This window comes from Kogia breviceps, chromosome 7 (genome assembly GCF_026419965.1).
Source record: "Kogia breviceps isolate mKogBre1 chromosome 7, mKogBre1 haplotype 1, whole genome shotgun sequence".
Taxonomy (NCBI): domain Eukaryota; kingdom Metazoa; phylum Chordata; class Mammalia; order Artiodactyla; family Physeteridae; genus Kogia; species Kogia breviceps.
Window position 1 is genome coordinate 65,526,103 of NC_081316.1, and position 19,923 is coordinate 65,546,025.

General features: G+C 44.6%; 1 protein-coding gene across 6 annotated transcripts; it reads right to left on the minus strand.

The window, feature by feature from the left end:
* Positions 1–262: 262 nt before the first annotated feature.
* NEU3 (neuraminidase 3) lies at positions 263–19,386 on the minus strand. Of its 6 annotated transcripts, none has more exons than XM_059070829.2 (3): positions 18,916–19,386; positions 14,206–14,417; positions 263–5,518 (listed from the first exon to the last, which is right to left on the minus strand). In XM_059070829.2, the coding sequence occupies exons 1-3, from the start codon at positions 18,938–18,940 to the stop codon at positions 4,460–4,462; spliced, it is 1,296 nt and encodes a 431-aa protein (XP_058926812.1). In that variant the 5' UTR covers positions 18,941–19,386; the 3' UTR covers positions 263–4,459. The 6 variants fall into 6 exon arrangements, with proteins under 6 accessions (XP_058926812.1, XP_066894590.1, XP_058926816.1 ...); XM_067038489.1 differs by having other exon boundaries at positions 13,736–14,417; positions 18,916–19,244; XM_059070833.2 differs by lacking the exon at positions 14,206–14,417 and having other exon boundaries at positions 18,916–19,237.
* Between the last annotated feature and the right edge of the window lie 537 nt (positions 19,387–19,923).

Genomic DNA, 19,923 nt, shown 5'->3' on the forward strand with positions numbered 1-19,923 from the left:
TATGTAATATGCAACCAAACCAGTCATGCTAATCTCTGTCCTGCTTCCCTCAGTAGGTAACTATGTTCAAATGACAATGTGTAAAAATGCAAAGCGTTATTATTAATAAGATTTTCTGAAAGTAAAAGTTCTTATGAAAAGCAAAAAAGTGCTTCAAAATCCATTTTTTGAAAGAAGCTGGCTACAAACTAGATATAAGTATTAGGATGATAATCATTTCAGTTTATTTAACAAAGACAACAAAAATCAATAACAGTAGCCATCAGAATAAAGCTCTTTATTCACCTTCCTTGTTTCAAAGAGTCATGGTAGTTCTTACAGTACAGAGAGCACTTCTGGCATGTGGTAGCACAGAACCAAGGCACACTCAAACACGCTGAGCCCCAGCATCTCCCTGGAGGAGTGACAGTTACAGAAAACCCAATCAGGGACAGAGGGGAAATGCCAGTGAAATGAGAACCCCAGGTCAAGGCTTGGCTTTAGACTTGGGCTGTGATCCTGGGACATCCAGGCAGGACCAAACTCAAACCAGAGAGCAGCTCATTCCCAGGAAGTACTGTGACTGGCGTGGATACAGGCCCCCACAGAGAAGACTCATTTAGGACCAGTGTTCAGCAGGCTGAGGGCGCAAGCCACAGAGGGATACAACATGCTCCTCCCATGGGGAAACTTGCCCTGGACTCTCAATTAGCTCCAGAAGGCCAAGGGCCTTTGACTTCTTTGTCCATTCAGCGTAAGTTTACTACTGTCTATTCTGTGCCAGGCCCTGTGCCAGGTGCAGAGGACAAAGAGAGGAATCAGACACAGTCCTTACTTTCAGGGAATTCAGAATATGAAAGAAAAATCATGTATTTATAAATAAGTCGTTGTGACCAAAGGTAAAAAGGATGCAGAAAGGAGTCAGACAAACTTGGCCCTCGAGGGGTTCACAGCCTAGCAGAGGCCTAGGCTAGGCTGCAACATGGACAATAACACAGGGCAGCCTGTGATAAGGACCAAAGAGAGGCTCAGGCCGTGTGCTCTGGCAGCACAGGGAAGGATGACACAAAAGCCACTGGATGACGCAGTGGGGAAAATTCACAGCTTATCAGAGAAGACTGAGCAGCCTAATCTGGCCAAAGTGGAAGTAATGAATCCTACTGCTTCGGAGAAGGGATTGTGCAGCCTCCGGCTGACCTCTGTGGGTCCTTTGGACTACCCAACAGGCAGGGTGCAAGAACTCTTATCTATGGATGCAGCTGCAGGATATCCTGTGGATATCTGAGGGGAGACTGGTGACCAGGAGGAACAGGTCCAAATAACAAGGGCCCATGGTAAAGGTTAGGAGCCTAGGAGTGAGTGAACCAGGAGGGCCTCTGGGGTCAAAGGATCGCAGCCTATACAGTCCTCTCTTCATGCGGTAGATTAGCGATATCCAGTCTGCTTTCCTCTTTTCTTCACAGCTGCCATCACCTGCCCTATCTTTTCCATTCTCCCAACCTGACAGTGGCTGAAATGGGATCAGTTAGGGGACTAGTATCATGGTATAGGTCCCAGGGCCCTGAAGACCTTGGGTAACTGATACTAACAGAGTTGGAGTGCCTACAGCTGTTTTTGTTGGTCACCTGGCACAGAGACAGCTTAAAGTTACAGGGTTGGGCCGGAACTTGTCTGCAGCCTAACCTGTGCGGGCCTCTTTCCCTTCCCACACATTTCGGGGACTAGCTCCAGCCTGTTGTCATTTCTTCTTCACAGCGGCCACCACCTACACCATCCCTCCAACCTGGGCTTCATGTCTGCACCCCTTTCTCTCCCTTCCTAAAGGTGTTAGGACTCCTACCTGTTGTTCTTTTCCTTCACAGCTGCCATCACCCCCTCTGTTCCTCTCCCTAATCCTCATTCTGGATTACCCCTGTCCCCAATCCTCTTTTCTGGCTATTCCTGAAATATGCACATAGCCCCTGCGCCTATTAAGAGTTTCATTGCTAGGCACCAAGGAGAGGCAAACATGAAGCAAAGTGGAAGGAGAAAGGGGAGGGCAATTTAGAGATGGATGGACTTCTTACGAGAACTGGACATCTGTGGTCCACGCTGGCATGTGACTGAGCTCCCCTCTTTGACTCCCTTCTTTTTTTTTTTTTTTTTTTTTTGCGGTACGCGGGCCTCTCGCTGTTGTGGCCTCTCCCGTTGCGGAGCACGGGCTCCCGACGCGCAGGCTCAGCGGCCATGGCTCACGGGCCCAGCCGCTCCGCGGCATGTGGGATCTTCCCGGACCGGGGCACGAACCCGCGTCCGCTGCATCGGCAGGCGGACTCTCAACCACTGCGCCACCAGGGAAGCCCTGACTCCCTTCTTGATGGCCCCAAAGGAGTCTTCATATTCTCATTTTCTCCATCCTTTAACTCTGGTTTTAGAACTTAGCCACCTTCCCTATTCCTGTCTATTTGGGGTATGGTGCCCATGACAGCTTTGTTGAACACAGAGTTTCTACTAGTCAGGAGGGGACTGCCCTTTCAGTCCTCTCCCCTCCCCAGCTCCTCCCTGTACCACTGACTCTGCCCACTCCCAAACCCCCATCCCCTCCACTTGCCAACTTGACAGAGGCCTTCTCTGATAGTGGCTTCAATATAAAGAAGTACAGATGAGTATTCATTATTTCACCCAACAACTGAAGGTCCTACACGCCAGGCTAAATGTAAACACCCTTTAGTAGGCAATTAGGAGCCACAAATGATTTTCAACCAGGGAATGGCAATATAAAGTATCTCACATTACGCATAGACACTCAATTATAGAAATATTTAGATAAATGTATAAATGAGTGAATGAATGATCATAACTGTGTATTGGGAAGATAACTTTAGCAAATGTATGAGAGGCAAAGGGGATTTTTAAAAGCCCCTCTAAGCCCTGGGCTTAAGCCATATGCTAAAGTAGGTGAAGTTAATCTCTACTTTCATCCTGTAGGACTCTCTGCCATCTGACTGGTATGACTGCAACCGCCAGCCTCCTAGGCTGTGTTCCATGACTAAGACTTGCTCTCCAGGGTCATTACTCAGCACAAAATATATTTACCTGATGCCTGTTTAAGGCATTATCCACCCAAAATAGGGACAAAAAAGATATCTCTCATGATAGAATATCTGTCACAGTAACAGGCTTATGGGGGAAACAATCAAAAGTAAGAGCGACCATCTGCTTTCGTCTGAGAGAGCAAGCACTGGCAAAGTTCAGCCCCGAATCTATTAGACAAAGAGGCATCCCTACTTCCCCAACAGTGATTTCAGTAGGTCCAAACAAATACGCCTGATTCAGAGCTTTGGGAGTCCAGAGACCTCCCTAATGGTGAAGACCTTCTCCATGGGTAAAGGAGTGGCTGGGCCAGAACAACATTCTGAGAAAAACAAACTGAGAAACCCAGCAGCCTGGGCAAGCTCTGGAGCAGATCACTCCAGGCACAATGAAGATACAACTAAGATAATGACATCAGGAGCTACCATCACCCCAAGTTAGAGCCCAACATCTACAAACTACCCTACCAGCTGCATTTATTTTCTTGACTTTTCTCCCTCTTCTAGCCCCATAAACTGTGAACTCCTTGAGGGCAGAGACTGTGGGAAGTTTTGTGCAATGCTTTAAAGTCCTAATCCATGTCCATTTCCCATTAAGAACTATCCTAATAAATGAACTTCAAGTTGATCTTTCATAGGAGTCATGCCATCAGAAATAATAAGTACCATCATCAAGGACCACTGACATTGAGCTTCTCATTTTCTCCCTAGGAGATAATGCTTTCTGGATAAGGGAAGGTTGAGTAGAGCTGCAAAGCTGGAGAAGGTAAGTGACCTCATGATTCTACTATTTTGCCCAATTCCTCTAGAACAGTGAGCCTGTAGAGCTCTGAGCATGATTAGAAGGATGTGTGTGTTTTTTGTTATTAAAAATAGAACAATCCACCCACATCTTCCTTTGTGCCATGACACCTGCTTGTAACCTCATACTTGGATGAGTGGCGAGTCATTTGAAAAGCTGAGTCCTCTGACTTCCATTTTGAAATAAGAGTCCTATATGCAGCCCAGGACTTGCTGATCAGGGAGCATGCAGGCACTCTGCCTTTCCTAGGGATGGGAAGAAGAGAAATCACAGACCCAATCCTCTCATTTTACAGATGGAGACCTGAGGCCCAGAGAGTACAGGTGACATGCCCAAGGTCCCAAAGCAAGCCAGTGGAAAAGCCAGGACTACATCGTGGTCTCTCAACTCACACTTCAGTGCCCTTTCGACTGCAGTAGCTGTGGCAAAATTTTCATTTTGCTCTTTGAAGTGAAAAAGGGTAGGGAGCAGAATATTACGTTTTTGGATTCTCTGCAGACTTCAGTAACCTCTGTTATCCTGGCCTCCACTGTCCTGGCTGTGGTTGCCTCCTATGGTAGCCCTTCTATGGAAGGTTGGGTCCTAAGCCAATTAGTTTTGAGTTGGTTCAGAGTTCCTCGGGGCTGGTGCAGTCCCCTTGCACGTGGCTCAGGATCTCTCGGTCTGTAAACAGGCGGAAGGCAATCTGCTCACACTCCCGCTTGGTCCCACATTCAAACAAACACCCAAACAAGCCCTCCTCCAGAGCAGCCAAATCAGAGTAGCCACAGGGCCCGCAGTGCAAGATCCAGGGGCGGGACCAGCAGGCAGCCTCCAACGGGCTCTGGTTGAGGTAGATGCCTAGGTCGACCCTCCGTTTCTTACTGGTTGGGTGTGAGTACAAGAGCCATGATTCTGACAGGGTTCTAGCTTCTGGCTCTAGCCTCAGTGAGCTGTCCAGCTGATGGCTCTGCTGAATGGTAGGAGCATCTTTGCCAGCCGGGTGCTGGCAACCATTTGGGATCTCCAGGGACCGGAAACTCACCACACTGCCTTGGCAGCCACGAGGGGGCTCACAGAGCTGTGGGCTCAGAGCTGGTTTCTGAAAGCATTCACCATGGTCGGTGCTGAGAGCCTCCGCCCGGCACCTGTTTGGTGTCCGGGCACTGCAATACAGCACAGCATGGCCAGCCTTCCCAGTTACCTCTGCCACTTCGCACTCCGCTGTCACCATGGGCTTAATAAGCCTGCCATGGTGCCATGTGGCTCCTAGATCATCACTATAGATCATCAGGGAATGAGGCCTGGCTTTATATGGTAGCCGAAAGCAAAAGAACCGGTAAGGGATGTAGTAGGCGTATGCAGGGATGATCAGCCTCCCCGACTGCAGCTGGATGCCATGACCTGGGCCCACAGCAAACGTGGCCCAATGCTTCACCTCTGGGCCAATGACCTCCTCGGTCAGGTCCCTCACCTCACTCCATGAATAGCCAGCATCCTGACTGCAGATGAAGCAGAGGCGGGCAGCATTCCTGCCTGACACAATCTGTTGACGCTCAGTGACATGGCCCCGCACACAGATGAAGAATAGGTACACACGGCCACTCTTCTGCTCCCACACAGGACAGGGGTTCATGGTCCGATGCCCGGGTAATGTGGCTTCCATCAGTGGCTTCAGGGGTTCCCACTAGACAAGGGGAAGGGAGAAAGAGCAGGAGTGAAAGACTAATAGGAAGACATGAGGCTCATTAAAAGCATTAATACTGGGGACTTCTCTGATGGTCCAGTGGTTAAGAATCCGCCTTCCAATGCAGGAGATGGGGGTTCAATCCCTGGTCGGGGAAGTAAGATCCCACATGCCGCGGGGCAACTAAGCCCGTGCGCCACAACAAAAGATGCCGCATGGAAAGATCCCGCAACAAAAGATCCTGCATGCCTCAACTAAGACCCAATGCAGCCATAAATAAATATTTTTTAAAAAAGCATGAATACTTCTCAGAGATAAGAAACAAATGGTACTGAAATCTATAAAATCATGAAGGCCCAAGTGTTCACTGAATTCTCAAATATTATAGGATAACTTATCAGCTGCAAAGAGGCAATGCTAGGTATTGTACATGCTGTCTCCTGTCTGGAACACTCTTCTGCACTTTGTCTACATGCCCAATTCATCATCTGAAACTCAACTCAAAGTCACCTCTTTTATGAAGCCTTGCATGAGGCTCCATCCCCGCCCTTACCAAAGACAATCGGCAGCTTCCTCTGTACACACAGAAGAGTTATAGCACATATTATATATCGTGCAGGCACACCTCGGAGATACTTGAGGTACTTGAGATACTTGAGGTTCAGTTCCAGATCACCGCAATAAAGCAAATGTCGCCATAAAGTGAGTCACACGGATTTTTTTGGTAAATTTATATTTACACTAGGCTGTAGTCTATTAAGTGTGCAGTAGCATTATGTCAAAAAAATAAACAATGTACATACCTTAATTTTAAAATACTTTATTGCTAAAAAAAAATGCTAACCGCCATTCAGCAAGTTACAATCTTTCTGCTGGTGGAGGGTTTGAAATACCGCAAGAATTACCAATATGTGACACAGAGACTCAAAGGGAGCAAACGCTGTTGGAAAAATGGTGCCGACCTGCTTGATGCAAAGTTGCTACAAACCTTCAATTTGTGAAAAACGCATTATATGTGAAGCACAGTAAAGCGAAGTGCAATAAAATGAGGTATGTCTGCAATTTTTTATGTGCCTGGCTCCCTTCCTAGATTATGAGTCCTTTGAAGGTAAAAACCAAATTATTCTGATTTTGTATTGCCAGTGCCTAGCACATGATAGGAGCAAAATAAATATTTTTAAAAAGAAAGGAAACCTCCTCCGCCCAAAAAAAAAGAAGGAAAGAAAGAGAAAAGAAAAGAAGGGCCAACACATAGGGAAGTTTTAGGCAAATAAAGGGAAATTTAAGACAAAGATTTCTTTTTTCTTTCCTCTACTACCCCCGGAGGCAATTCATAACGACGTCATTAAAAACTCAAGCATGGAGTCAGAGACACCTAGTTCAAACCCTGCCTTCACCACTCCTCATGTGATCTTGGGCAAGTTACTCAATCTCACTTCACCTCCATTTCCTCATCATTAAAATGGAGGATGTAATAACATGCTCACAGAGGGGATGTAAGGATAAAATGAAATAATGCCTAATCAGACATACCACAAAGACCTAATTTCCTTAATATATTTTTAAAACAATATTAGAAATTGGTAAGAAATTTTCCAAAAAACCCAACAGAACTGGGCAAAGAGCAAGATCAGACAACTCAACAGAAAGAGAAAAAATAATGAAAATGTGAAGGAAAAGGACTTCCAATTACAACAAACTAGGTAATTTGAACCAAACTTTCTACTGAGAACTAGGATAGATTAAAAAAATTAAAACAAAAACATCATTTGAAAGCACCAGAGAGCAAACAAACCCATGAAGAATTATAGGCCAAGAACTGAAAGTTCATTCAGAGCGGCTGACATGGTATTTTGAGTACCTTTTCCCCTCAGGTATCTCTACTAATTCTCAAAGAGGTAACTGAAAAGCTGGGAAGCCAAGCAACTCATGGCTAGTAGGACAAAAATTAGAGGCCCTGGTAAACCCACCAGGCTTTGAGTTGGAACCTTAAAGGGCTAAGTCCCAGAAGTGCAGGTGAAACTGAAGTAGACCAGCCCTCACAACCTCCACTCTAGAAAACTGGTTGGCACTACCTACTAAAGTAGAATATAAACATACCCTATAATCCAGTAACACCATTTCTAGATATCAACCCAGCAAAAAGCATGCACATAGTACTGAAAAACATGTGCAGAATATTCAGAGCTGCAGTGTCTATACACATAATCACTAACCTGAATTGGCAACAAAAGAAGAACGGATCAATTCATTGTGTATAGTCATACAATGGAAAATTACGTAACAGTGAAAATGGACAAATAAAGCTGTATACAACAATCTGGATAAACCTCAAGAATACTGAACAAAAGAAGCCAAACATAAAGAATCCATAGATTAAAACCAAGCAAAACTCTAGAGCTATAAATCAGGCTAGTAATTACCTTTGGGGAAGAAGAGAGGGGGAATAAGAGAAGTTTCTGAGGTGCTGGCAATATTCTATTTCTTGAGCTGAGTGTGAGTCCACAAGTGTTGGCTTTGTCAATTCACAGAGCTGACATTTACGTTTTGTGCATTTGACAATTATGTTTTATGTTTTCTGTATCTGTTATCACTTTACATGAAAAACATTTTTAAGGTAGTATTAAGACTATATACTTGGACTTCTCTGGTGGTGCAACGATTAAGAATCCACCTGCCTCCACAATGTAGTAACTCTAATAGTTACATAACATAACTGTGGAGTTACAGAGTTCACTGAGATTGGTCATGTTGTTTGACTTCATTCATTTATTTATATAAAAAACATATATTGTGCACCTTTAACATAAAAGGCACTGTGAAGACTTCTCAAGATGTAATATTTAGAATATATTAAAGTTACTTCATCTTTAGTTTCAATGTTATAAATAAATTAACACAGAAAGTACAGTGTTATGATCAGTTGCCTCATATCCTGTCTGGAAAGGGGTTTAAAAAAAAAAAAAAGAATCCACCTGCTAACACGGGGGACATGGGTTTGAGCCCTGGGCCAGGAAGATACCACATATCGCGTAGCAACTAAGCCCGTGTGCCACAACTGAGCCTGCACTCTAGAGCCTGTGAGCCACAACTACTGAGCCCACATGCCACAACTACCGGAGCCCACGCACCTAAAACCTGTGCTCTACAACAAGAAGCCACCGCAATGAGAAGCCTGCGCACCGCAACGAAAAGTAGCCCCCGGGCTTCCCTGGTGGCGCAGTGGTTGAGAGTCCGCCTGCTGATGCAGGAGACACGGGTTCGTGCCCCGGTCCGGGAAGATCCCACATGCCGTGGAGCGGCTGGGCCCGTGAGCCATGGCTGCTGAGCCTGCGCGTCCGGAGCCTGTGCTCTGCAACGGGAGAGGCCACAACAGTGAGAGGCCCATGTACCACAAAAATTAAAAAAAAAAAAAAAAAAAAAGTAGCCCCCGCTTGCTGCAACTAGAGAAAGCCCACAAGCAGCAACAAAGACCCAATGCAGCCAAAAATAAATTAAAAAAAATTTTTTTTAATTTTTAAAAAGACTATATACTTGTACTTCATTTCTGTATGAAGAAGCACTAGAAGGATACATAAGAAACAATAGTGACTGCCTATAAGAGGCAGAGGACTGGGAATGGGATGTATATACCTTTTTACACTGTTTTTATTCTTCAGCAATATGAAAGTGTTAACTACCCAAAACAAAAAATAAGTTTTGAAAAAATTAACTCCTGCATGAATGAGCAAAGCATATTATTAAGCAAAGCTCAGATCATAGAATCTCAGAGTTATAAGGACCTTGTGCTAACTCACATCCTACAGAAGATTCTCCTCCAAGTCTTGTGGATAAAGGCCATTCAGTCTCTCCTTGAACTGGTCTAGGGACAGGGAACTCCCTCTCTCTGGGGCAGCCCAATCTATACCAGAGTGCCTTGTACATTGTAAACACTTCAAACATTATGTGCCAAAGTCAACTTAATTATTGGGTAGAAGCCCACCTTCCTCCACGAAGCCCTCCCAGATTGCCTAACTGATCAAAGATTCCTTCCTAAATCCTCTCAAATGGTTTTCTTCCTCTCTGGAAACCATATGCATGAGAAGTTCACATCGCTGTCTGATCTGACTGCATTTTAAACCAATGGAGGCAGGGACCTCAGTTCCCTGTGACTCTTGGGTAATCAAAACTCAGAAGGCCACCAGCAGGAAGGGGCAGCCAGGCCTGTCTCGAGAGGGAGAGAAAAGGCACCCACAGAGATGACTCCAGAGCCTTGAAGTCACCACCAGAGAGAGGAGATAAAGAAAGCACTGTGGATGTCAGAGAAGGAAAAGACGGTGTCTGGATATGGGAAATCCAGGGAGAAAACACCTTCTATTCTGCTCATCTTTAACACACCCACTTCAAGTATCAGCTTAGATGCCATGCCCTGCACAACACCTTCTCTGATCCCAGCTGCATTTGAACTCCTAAGGAAACACCTCACTCTGCATAAACCTGCCTTGTGACACTTTGTGGATTCTGGGTGGGAGTTTTGGACAGTTACATCTGTGCACAGCTTTGTTTTCTCTCTACAATTTGGTTGTGCAAACTCTTCCCAAAGAGGGGTCAGAGTCTATCAACTTTTGTATCCCCCTCCCTTCACAACATCCCCTGACTTAATGCCTGGTACTTGGTAGGTGCTCAATAAATGTTGACGGGAAGGAAAAAGGAAGGGAAAGAGAAAGGAAGAAAGATGACAGAGGGAGAGCGGAATGGAGGAAAGTGGGAGGAAGGAAGAAGGATCACAGAAGTGCTCTCAGATGGAAACAATACCCTATAAACAATGTATGGAGGCTCTTCTCCACATTCCTCCAGTACGTGCCTCCTCTCCCTTCCAAGTGCCAAAAAGAGGGTCTAGGGAACAGATTTAATTTTCTATTGTCACCCTGGGGATAGTACCCCTGTGTCCTTAGCACCCTGTGGGGAAACCAACACTTCACGGATAGCACTGAATATGTGATCTGATGAGAAGTAACAGCTGCAAACTCATCTGGATGGTTAAGATTGCTCAGATCAACAACCTTGAGCAGGATCCAGGAAGATATAAGAAATCCATTAACACAGATACTCCCTTCAAGAACAGGAAGAAAAAAAAATTATTGGGCAGTCTAGTCCTTGGGAAGTCAGAAGCTCAGCCATCCTTACTAGCTGAGAGGAGAAAATGAAATGGGCCAGATATGTCTTACATAAAGTTGACATGAAGCTGGAAAAAATGTGAACAAAACATGAAAGCGTTAGAAGCCAAATGATCTCAACCAGGTGGAAGCAATGGCACACAAACAAGCTGAGCCTTGACAGAGATAAAACAAGTCTTGGGCTTAAAAATTTAGATGGAGAAACGTGATTAAAGAACAACAAATGTAATGGCCAACACGCATATGAAAAGATGCTGAACACTGCTAATAATTAGAGGATTGCAAATCAAAATCATAATGAAATCAGTTCATATCCATTAGGATGGCTACTATCAAAAACCCCCCACAAAACAAAGTAAGTGTTGGTGAGGATGTGGAGAAATACAAAATGGTGCAGTCACTGTGGAAAACAGTATGGAGGTTCCTCAAAATTTTAAAATATCAATAGAATTACCACATGATCCAGCAATTCAACTTCTAGGTCTAAATCCAAAAGAACTGAAAGAACAGTCTTGAAGAGACATTTGCACACCCATGTTCACAATAGCCAAAAGGTGGGAGCAACTTAAGTGTCCATCAACTGATGAATGGATAAACAAAATGGATAAAGGAATGAATGGATAAACGAAATGGATAAATGAAATAATAGATTAACGTACAATAAGGAGGAAATCCTGACATAATGCTATGACATGGATGAACCTTGAGGATGTTACACTAAGTAAAAAAACCAATCACAAAAAGACAAAATATTGCATGATTCCACTTACATGAAGTATCTAAAGTAATCAAATTCATAAAAACAAAGTACAATAGTAATTTCTAGGGGCTTGGGGAGGGGGAAATGAGTTGTTCAATGAGTATAAAGTTACAGTCATGCACTGATGAATAAGTTCTAGAGACCTGTTGCATAACAATGTAATATAGTTAAAAATACTGCAATGTACACTTAAAATGGTTAAGATGGAAAGTTTTACATTAGGTGTATTTTACCACAATTAAAACTGTTTTAAAAAGAACAAAAAATGTGAAAAAGTCTTGGAGGTTTTAGCTGACCATCTACTTAACGTTTATGCAGCTACCAAAAAAGTAACTGTCGGACTTCCCTGGTGGCGCAGTGGTTAAGAATCCGCCTGCCAATGCAGGAGACACGGGTTTGAGCCCTGGTCCAGGAAGATCCCACATGCCACGGAGCAGCTAAGCCCGTGCACCACAACTACTGAGCCTGTGCTCTAGAACCCGTGAGCCACAACTACTAAAGCCTGTGCACCTACAGTCCATGCTCCGCAACAAGAGAAGCCACCGCAATGAGAAGCCCGCGCACCACAGCAAAGAGTAGCTCCCCGCTCACCACAACTAGAGAAAACCTGCACGCAGCAATGAAGACCCAACGCAGCCATAAATAAATAAATACGTAAATAAATTTTTTTTTTTTTTAAAAAAGTAAATGTCACTTTACCTTAGGCTGTATTAAAAGGATACAAGGTGGGTTAGTCACCTCACTGCTGAGCTGGTCAGTCTATCCCTAGAGTTCTGAGTACCATAGTTTGAAAACACCCTGACATCCCACACCAGGTCCCAAGGACAGTAATCACAGTTTTCAAGGGACCAGAAACCAAATCAAGACTGTGGTCTAAGCAGCTGCTAAAAGAACTGAAGCTGCTGAACCCAAAAAATAGAAGACTCAGAGGGAGTGAATACCATTTTCAGATACATCAAAGAGCAGTTCTCCAGAAAAGGGGCTTTACCTATACAATGTACAAAAGGCAGAACAAGACCAATGGGTAATTATAGAGAAGTACAGATCGTCTCATTCAAAAAAAAAAAAAACAAGTTAACAGTTGCTACAGGATTAAGTTTCTCATTTGAGGAGCTATGTAAGTAGACCCTTAATAGAAGATGACTAATGTTGAGTTCCTACTATGCAATTGCTATTATTAATTATATTTTGCAGACAATGAAACAGAGAAGAGTCAGGTATTCAAGTTCACAGCCAATAAATGATAGGTCTTGCCTGACTCCAAAGCCAGGCTCTTAACCACTAAGCTATTAGTAGCTACCAATGGAATACAGAAGATTTCTATATTGGGAAAGAAGTTGGGCTGATAATTCTTCTAACTTTAAGATACTACAATTAAGTAAATGAGAGAATTAATGTGAATAAAAAAGAGAAGAGAGAATGAGTTAAAGTGGACACATTTGTGAATGTGTGTGACTACTGGGCAGTGAGGTTATATAACAGGTATGGTCTGATAAAAAACGCTTAACCGCCCAACTGTCTGTGACAGAAAGCAGGGCAACATAACCACAGGCATTGCCGGTCCTGGAGGAAACAAAAGAGCTAGAACTCCAAGTTGGGCTATAGGACACCCGGGATATAAGCAGAAGTTTGACCCTGGTAAGCCATAAGAAAGACTGTGACAAGGTGTAAGAGCAGGGAATGGAAATTCCCTGAAGTAAAAAACTTCCCAACAGGGAAATGTGAGTAAGTCATCAAAAGCAAAGGCAGGGGTTGTTGGCAAGGGCCACCATCAGCAGAATAGTATTTGCGCTGTAACAGCAAAACAAGGCATCCCTATGGACATGAAGTTTTAATGGTGAGGTTTCTGTGAGTAGAAAAGCAGAGCAGGTTAGAGGGATTAAAGTACCTCTTATAAAAAATGTATGTATGTGTGTAACTCTCAAAGCCATTGTCTCACCTGATGCTCACTTCAGCAATCTCTGAGAGATAAAAGGGAACAATGAGAAAAATGGGATCTGAAGTAACCCTGTAGTTCATAGGCCCAAGAGCAGCAACCATTCTCTCCCCCATAAAAACACAGTAAACATGTGCTACTTAGGGACAAGGGCACCAAACCCATTTCTGCCTCTTATTAGGTGTGTGCCTAAGGCAAGTCACTTTACTTCCAAGCTCCAGTTTCCTGTTGTAAAATGGGCATCATAATATTTACCTAAAGCACAGGGGAGAGGAAGAGCAGGAAGGGGAAGAGGAGCGGGAGTATGGGTGTTGTCATCCTCCCCCACATCTTCTGGTAGTTGTAGTCTCGAACAAGCCACCTACCTGTTGGAGCACCAGGATCCCTCATCAGCAAAACTGGATTAACAATGCTTACTTCTTTCGATGACTTATGAGGATAAAAGAGAATGTGAATGAAAAGCACACCACCACATGTTGGCCAAACTGAACAAACCATGGAGGCCTCTCGTCAGAGACTGAGTTTGAAGCTGCTTTTACTGCTTTATTATAGCTGTGTGACCTTGAGCAAATAGCAACCTCTCTGAGCCTCAGTTTCCTCATCTGTAAAATGTGACTGACAATAGTTCCTACATCACAGAATGGCTGTGAGATTCAGTGTGCCCCTGGCACACAGTAAGTACTCAATAATTGAAAGCATTGCTGTTACTGCTTTTTTTCCTCCTCAGCTCTGACACAAGGCTTTTCTTGCACTGATGGGAAAAGACACAGACTCTGACATACTCAGAGCAGTGTAGAAACTGAGGCCCAGGCTCGGATCTGGGATAAGGAGTCACCTGTACTGAGTGCCCAGTCCTCAACCCTCGCCTCAGCACCAGGTGGAGAGCATCCTCATCCCTGCTCGAGGAGCGCTTCTCTGCAAAGGCCAGGAAGGTGTGGGTAGGGGGCACATAGAGCAAGGCTGGGATCCGGTAGGTGATCCCTCTCTTGTCCTCCTGCTGGAACAGAGGGCTGTTGAAGGAGCACGATGTCATTTCTTCCATGACCTCTGCAAGGATAGGAGGCAGAGAAACGTGTGTCCACATTCAAATGCCGGCTTGTATACAAGTTCTGCTCTATTATTCCATTTCTGGAGATCACTGAGAGGCAAAGATGTACTAAATGTTTTTTTTAATACAAAAGTAACATCATGATCTCGACAGTACAAAGCATGCAATAGGCACTCTCATTTAACAAGTCTATCCTCCAGACTCTGTGGGAATCCCATGCAGCCTGTGTCAAGTGTCTCTCCAGAGAGATTCTGTATGTGCTTCTACTGAGCATTCAGAGGTATTACCAGCCCAGATGGTTTCTAATGTCAATTTCTCGGCATGGAGTTTTTAGGCCATTCAGATAATATCAACATAAACCCAAATCCATATTAGGGAACGCCTGTGGTTAAGAATTCTCCAGGCAGGTAGATGGGGATGATGGGTGCAAATTGGTCTCAAGTGATTCTGAAGAAATATTAGACACACACATTTATGTATGTGTGTATGTATGTATGTACGTTTATATGTATGTATGCATGAAGAGACAAGGACAGAGATAGAGAGAGAGAGACAGGGAGGAAATGATATAGCAAACGGGGTAAAATGTTAAAAATTGGTAAGTCTGTATGAAAGTTATATGGGAATCTTTGTCCTGTTTTTTTAAAAAAAATAAATTTATTTATTTATTTAAAAAAAAAAGAACTCTCTAGGCAAACTTTCCCCGTCTATTGGAGCCTAGAAGAGGCAATCTTCTTTGTCATCTCTGTCAGTAGTAAGATTTATTTTTCCTACGCCACTTGATCAGAGGACACAGATTTTCAAGGCATCTAGCTTCATGCGGGGATCTCACTTCCAACCAGAGTCAAACCCAGGTGGGCCCATAGTTTCATTCACTGTAACAGAAGGTATATTAAAGCCCAATCTTCTAGGTAAGTGGGACATGCAAACATCTAGGGCAGCTGAGGTCAGGTAAAGGGGCTAACTTCTCCAGTTTTCAGTTTACTCTTGGTTTTTAGGCCTGGGGATTTCTCTTACTTTCTTGCAAATTCAGCTATATAAGAATTTGTTATATTTATCCACCATTTTACAGGTTAGCTAGCCTGCCATAATGCTGAAAATGGAAATCTCTAGGTACATTTCTCAAAGAAAATCAGGTGTTCAACTTCTCAGAGGCCCAAAAAGGGAATCCAGTCAGACAGGCAGAACCAAGCTTAGAATTATTATATTTTCTCTCACCACCTGTCATTCAAGCTGTCTTCCGAATCATTTGTAAAAATAATCAGGCTGTAAGAATGAGGCCCATAAGGCCTTACTCATTTATTTGACAAATATTTCTGAGTGCCCACTCAGAAAGTTAGACCATAAGGTAGGTGCTGAGGAGACAGAAAGCAATCAGAGGTCCCTGCCCTCAAGAAACCCACATCCAGGTGAGCGAAACAGAGATATACATAGACAATTACAATATCATGTAGTAAGTGCTACTTTAGAGGTCAACATGAGAGCATGCAGGAAAACAGAAAAGGGCAACTGTCTAGATGAAGGCAGCAGCGGTGGAGTTTTGGAGGGGTAATAAGCCATGGGGTCTCCTGTCTCACATCCTTATACTCGGCTTGGAACATTCAGATAGGCACAGACAGACCTCACTCCCTCACCTCCTTCAGCTCTATTCAAACATCATCCAATCAGTGAGGCCTTCCCTGACAACTCCCTTGCCCCTCTCTATTCCCTTTTCCTGCTCTATTCTCCATGCCACTTACCATCACCCGTATATTACACTTATCTAATATACCCCACAGAAAAGAAGTTCCATGAAGGGCAGGGATATGTCTGTTTTATTCCCTGATATGCCTCTACACCTAGAACCTTGCCTGGTAATTCATAGGCCCTTGACAAATATTCGTTGAATGACTGAATGAATGGGTGAGCTGGATCTTAAAGGATGAATAGTGGGTTACAGCCAACTGAAGGGTGAAAGGGAGAAGAGCGGAGGGAGTGGATGTGAAAAGCCGAAAGGTCACAGAAAACACAGTGAGCTGTGGGGACCCACAGTAATCCAGTATGACTGCAGTGGAGTGCAAAAGCTGTGAGCAAAGGTAGGACTGAAGGGGTCAGGTGAGTGCAAATCCTGGGAGGCTTTGATGCCTTATTAAGGTGTTTATTCCCACAGGTAGGGAGCCACTCAACAGTTTTTGGCAGAGGAATGCCAAGATCAAGTATGCATTTAAGACCTCTTTCTCAGGTAGCCTTCGGGGGCAATGAACTGAAGGGGAAAGTTGCACTGCTTTGGGCTACAGCCTCATAGTGTCAATCAAGACAAGCTTTGTCATTGACAGCATATGAATGATTTATTTAGCTTATGAATTCATTTAGCATATGAATAATTCATTTTACTTGTTCCTAACCTAAAGCGAGAAGAATCACAGCTCACCATCTGAGGGGGTGGGGAGGTAGCCACCTCCGGAAGAAAAGCTTCCCCTCATTCCAATTCTGGGCTCTCAGTTGTCTTCCTCACACCATACTTGAGCACACCTCTCTCTCCCCAATTCAGGCTCTCCTGACAGACGGTCAGGCTTTCTTCTAGGTAAAGATCTGTCCCTGGGCCAAGCTGGTGTAATGGTTTAGAACGTAAAGTGTGGACCAGGCCAGGACTGCATGAACTTAGGCATGTTATTTAACTTCTTTATGCTTCTGGATCCTCATTTATAAGATTCAGTAGAATGAGTGAAAGAATTAACTTAAAAAGTTTAAGTGTCTGTTACAGGGCCCATGACACAGTATGAGCTCAATATAGGACAGTTACTATTTTTAGACTGTCAATCACTACATATTCTAGTTTTACTCCTTGAAACCTGTGGATGATGATGATGATAATGACAACCACAATTACAACTCCCCTTCTTAAAAGTATTTAAATCCCTCTGCACCTCTGGGAGAGGTCATATCTTAAACTCTTATAAGATATATAAGTTAATATCAATACTATTAATCAGGGGCTTCCCTGGTGGCGCAGTGGTTGAGAATCCGCCTGCTGATGCAGGGAACACGGGTTCGTGCCCCGGTCCGGGAGGATCCCACGTGCCGCGGAGCGGTTGGGCCCGTGAGCCATGGCCGCTGAGCCTGTGTGCCCGGAGCCTGTGCTCCGCGATGGGAGAGGCCACAACAGTGAGAGGCCCGTGTACCGCAAAAAAAAAAAAAAAAAAAAAAAAAATACTATTAATCATCAGCCAACACATGATTATTGGTTAACACCAAAACAGGATGTCTCTGGGTGGTAAGGAGAATGAAGCACAGAATAATCATGGGAATGGGCAGGGAGGACTAGGAAAAAAGAAAAGGAGAGGAAGTGAAGAGAGCATGTAAGGAGAAGCACAAGTTCTTACTGTGTGACCTTGTGCTAGTCAGTTAATCTCTCTAGGTCTTGGATTCCTTGCTTATTAAATGTGGATGACAATAATACCTACCTAAGATGACTGAATGAAGAACCACTCAAAAATGTTTTATAAACTTTAAAGCACTATGTAAGTAAAAGTATTATAAATTCAGATGTCTTCACAATTTCACTTATGGCTTTGCTATCACTATAACAATTAGAGTCCCTATCATTACTTTTTATTAATTATGCTGATCATGTTGATGACAACGGTAACACAGGTGGTGACTCTGGCATTGATACCAAAACTGTTTCACACAAACCATAAGCCGGGAGCTAGGGATAGAGAAGAATCAGATATAGTTCTGCTCTGGAGTTGTTCATTTTAGCAGAGAACTCAACGTGATTAATTGCCGCTCCATATAATCACCTTTCTATCAAGCCCTCCCTGCTCTCTCACTGGGAGAAAGTATAGTGTAGCATGGACTTTGAAAACTGAGTTGGCTTTGACACTGGCAAGTCAAATTCACCTCTGAACCTCAGTTTCCTCACTTGTAATGGAGATAATATCACCTATTTCTCAAGCTTTCTCAAGTGTAATTCCACAGACTCCAATTAATCCAGAGTGGCAAGCAGCCTCCAGTGAACCCCAGAAGGAAGCCTCCTTTCTTTATTCACTCCTAACTACCAATACTTAAGGAGTACCCATCACACGTCAGGCCTTTGAAGATCCTGTGGTCCAAACCCTTCTCATGGTACACATGGGAAAACTCAGGCCCACTGAGGGGAATAAACTCCTCTAAGGCCACTCAATGAGTTAGTAACAAAACCCGGACCAAGGCCTAAGTCTCCTAAGTTTCAGCTCAGGGCTCTCTGCTGCCCACAGACCCTCTTTAGTAAGAAGGGTTTTCCCAGACTCAGATCCCTTTCATCTCTAAATAAGTTTGGCTTCTGTCGAAGGAAAACAAAAACAGACCTAGCCAAGAATACTTTCTGGCTCTGAGACCCTAGCCAACTGGGGTGTGTCTGACCCAATATTCCCCGCAGACTGGATTCCCTAAGCCCAGAAAGTGCTGCCAAACCTGTCCCCAGAGTCACAGAGCCCCACGTTTTGGGGGGCTCTCCAGTCTCCCAGCCCCACTCACCTGCGCGGGACCCCGGCTCCTCCATCTCTCTTGGGGTAGGTCTGGACGCGGGGTCAAGCCCTCACGTCTCGAACATTGAAGCCCGGGAGAGTGACGAACGTTGGGGAGACATAAGAGGGACTGCGAACGCGGACACAAACCACGAAAAGTAAAGAAGCAGGCCAACAGAGACCTCGCGAGGCCGGCAGCGGGGCTGACAAACCCAACACGCAGAGAAGAGCAGGTAGGAAAGCCGGACCCGGACGCGCGGAGGGCCGGACGCGACAGGCAGCCAACGGCCTGTCCTCTAGGGACACGCCGTTGGCTGCGGCGGGGAGTTAGCCCCGCCCCCTCGGGCCTTTGCAGTCAAAGCCCCACCCCTCTCCTTCCGCCGCCCTGTGCCTTCGCGGCCCAGGCTGGGATACCCACCCTCTCCCCGGTCCCCAGTCCCGACCCAGCCGTGGCTTAGGATTTGCCCCTTCCTCTCCCACACCCGACCACCACCCCCTCCAATGGCTGCGCAGCTCCCTGGCTCCGCCCCTCACCCCTCCATTCCGCTCCTCTGTCTTCAGTCCCCTTTTCCCACGCTCCCACCTATTGGTTGCCGGTCTGTTGATGGTATCACGCTTAAAACTTCCCTGGACAGCTTGAGAGTGGAGCGAAGGTTCCGGGCCTCAGAGGGGACTCAACTAGAAGGTCCAGAGATCCAGAGCATTGGGCAACCCACTCTTAAGAAAATAAAAATTATATTTATATGTGTTATTTTATGTATGTATGTGTGTGCATGTGTATATATTTTTCGAGAGAAAATAATAGTATTAGATTACGACCCGCTGAATAAGATAAAAACCCACAAGGCCACATTGATATGCACAATTGAATAAATATTATAAACAGGGGAGAAAGGAAAGCTCTTCCTATATAGTAGAATTCCAATTTATGAAAGTAGTCCGTGCACAGGCTATTTGAACACATAACGGTTTATGCTAAACACCTGTTTTCCTTCTGAGAGTCTGGCGTCTTGAAACA

Bases quoted from the DNA above. Each gene is read 5' to 3' on its own strand.
- NEU3 (XM_059070828.2), bottom strand. From the start codon at position 14,454: ATGTGGACACACGTTTCTCTGCCTCCTATCCTTGCAGAGGTCATGGAA. The intron at 5,519-14,205 runs GTGACTCCTTAT...CCCCTTGTCTAG, and splicing joins GGACTGGGCACTCAGTACAG to TGGGAACCCCTGAAGCCACT.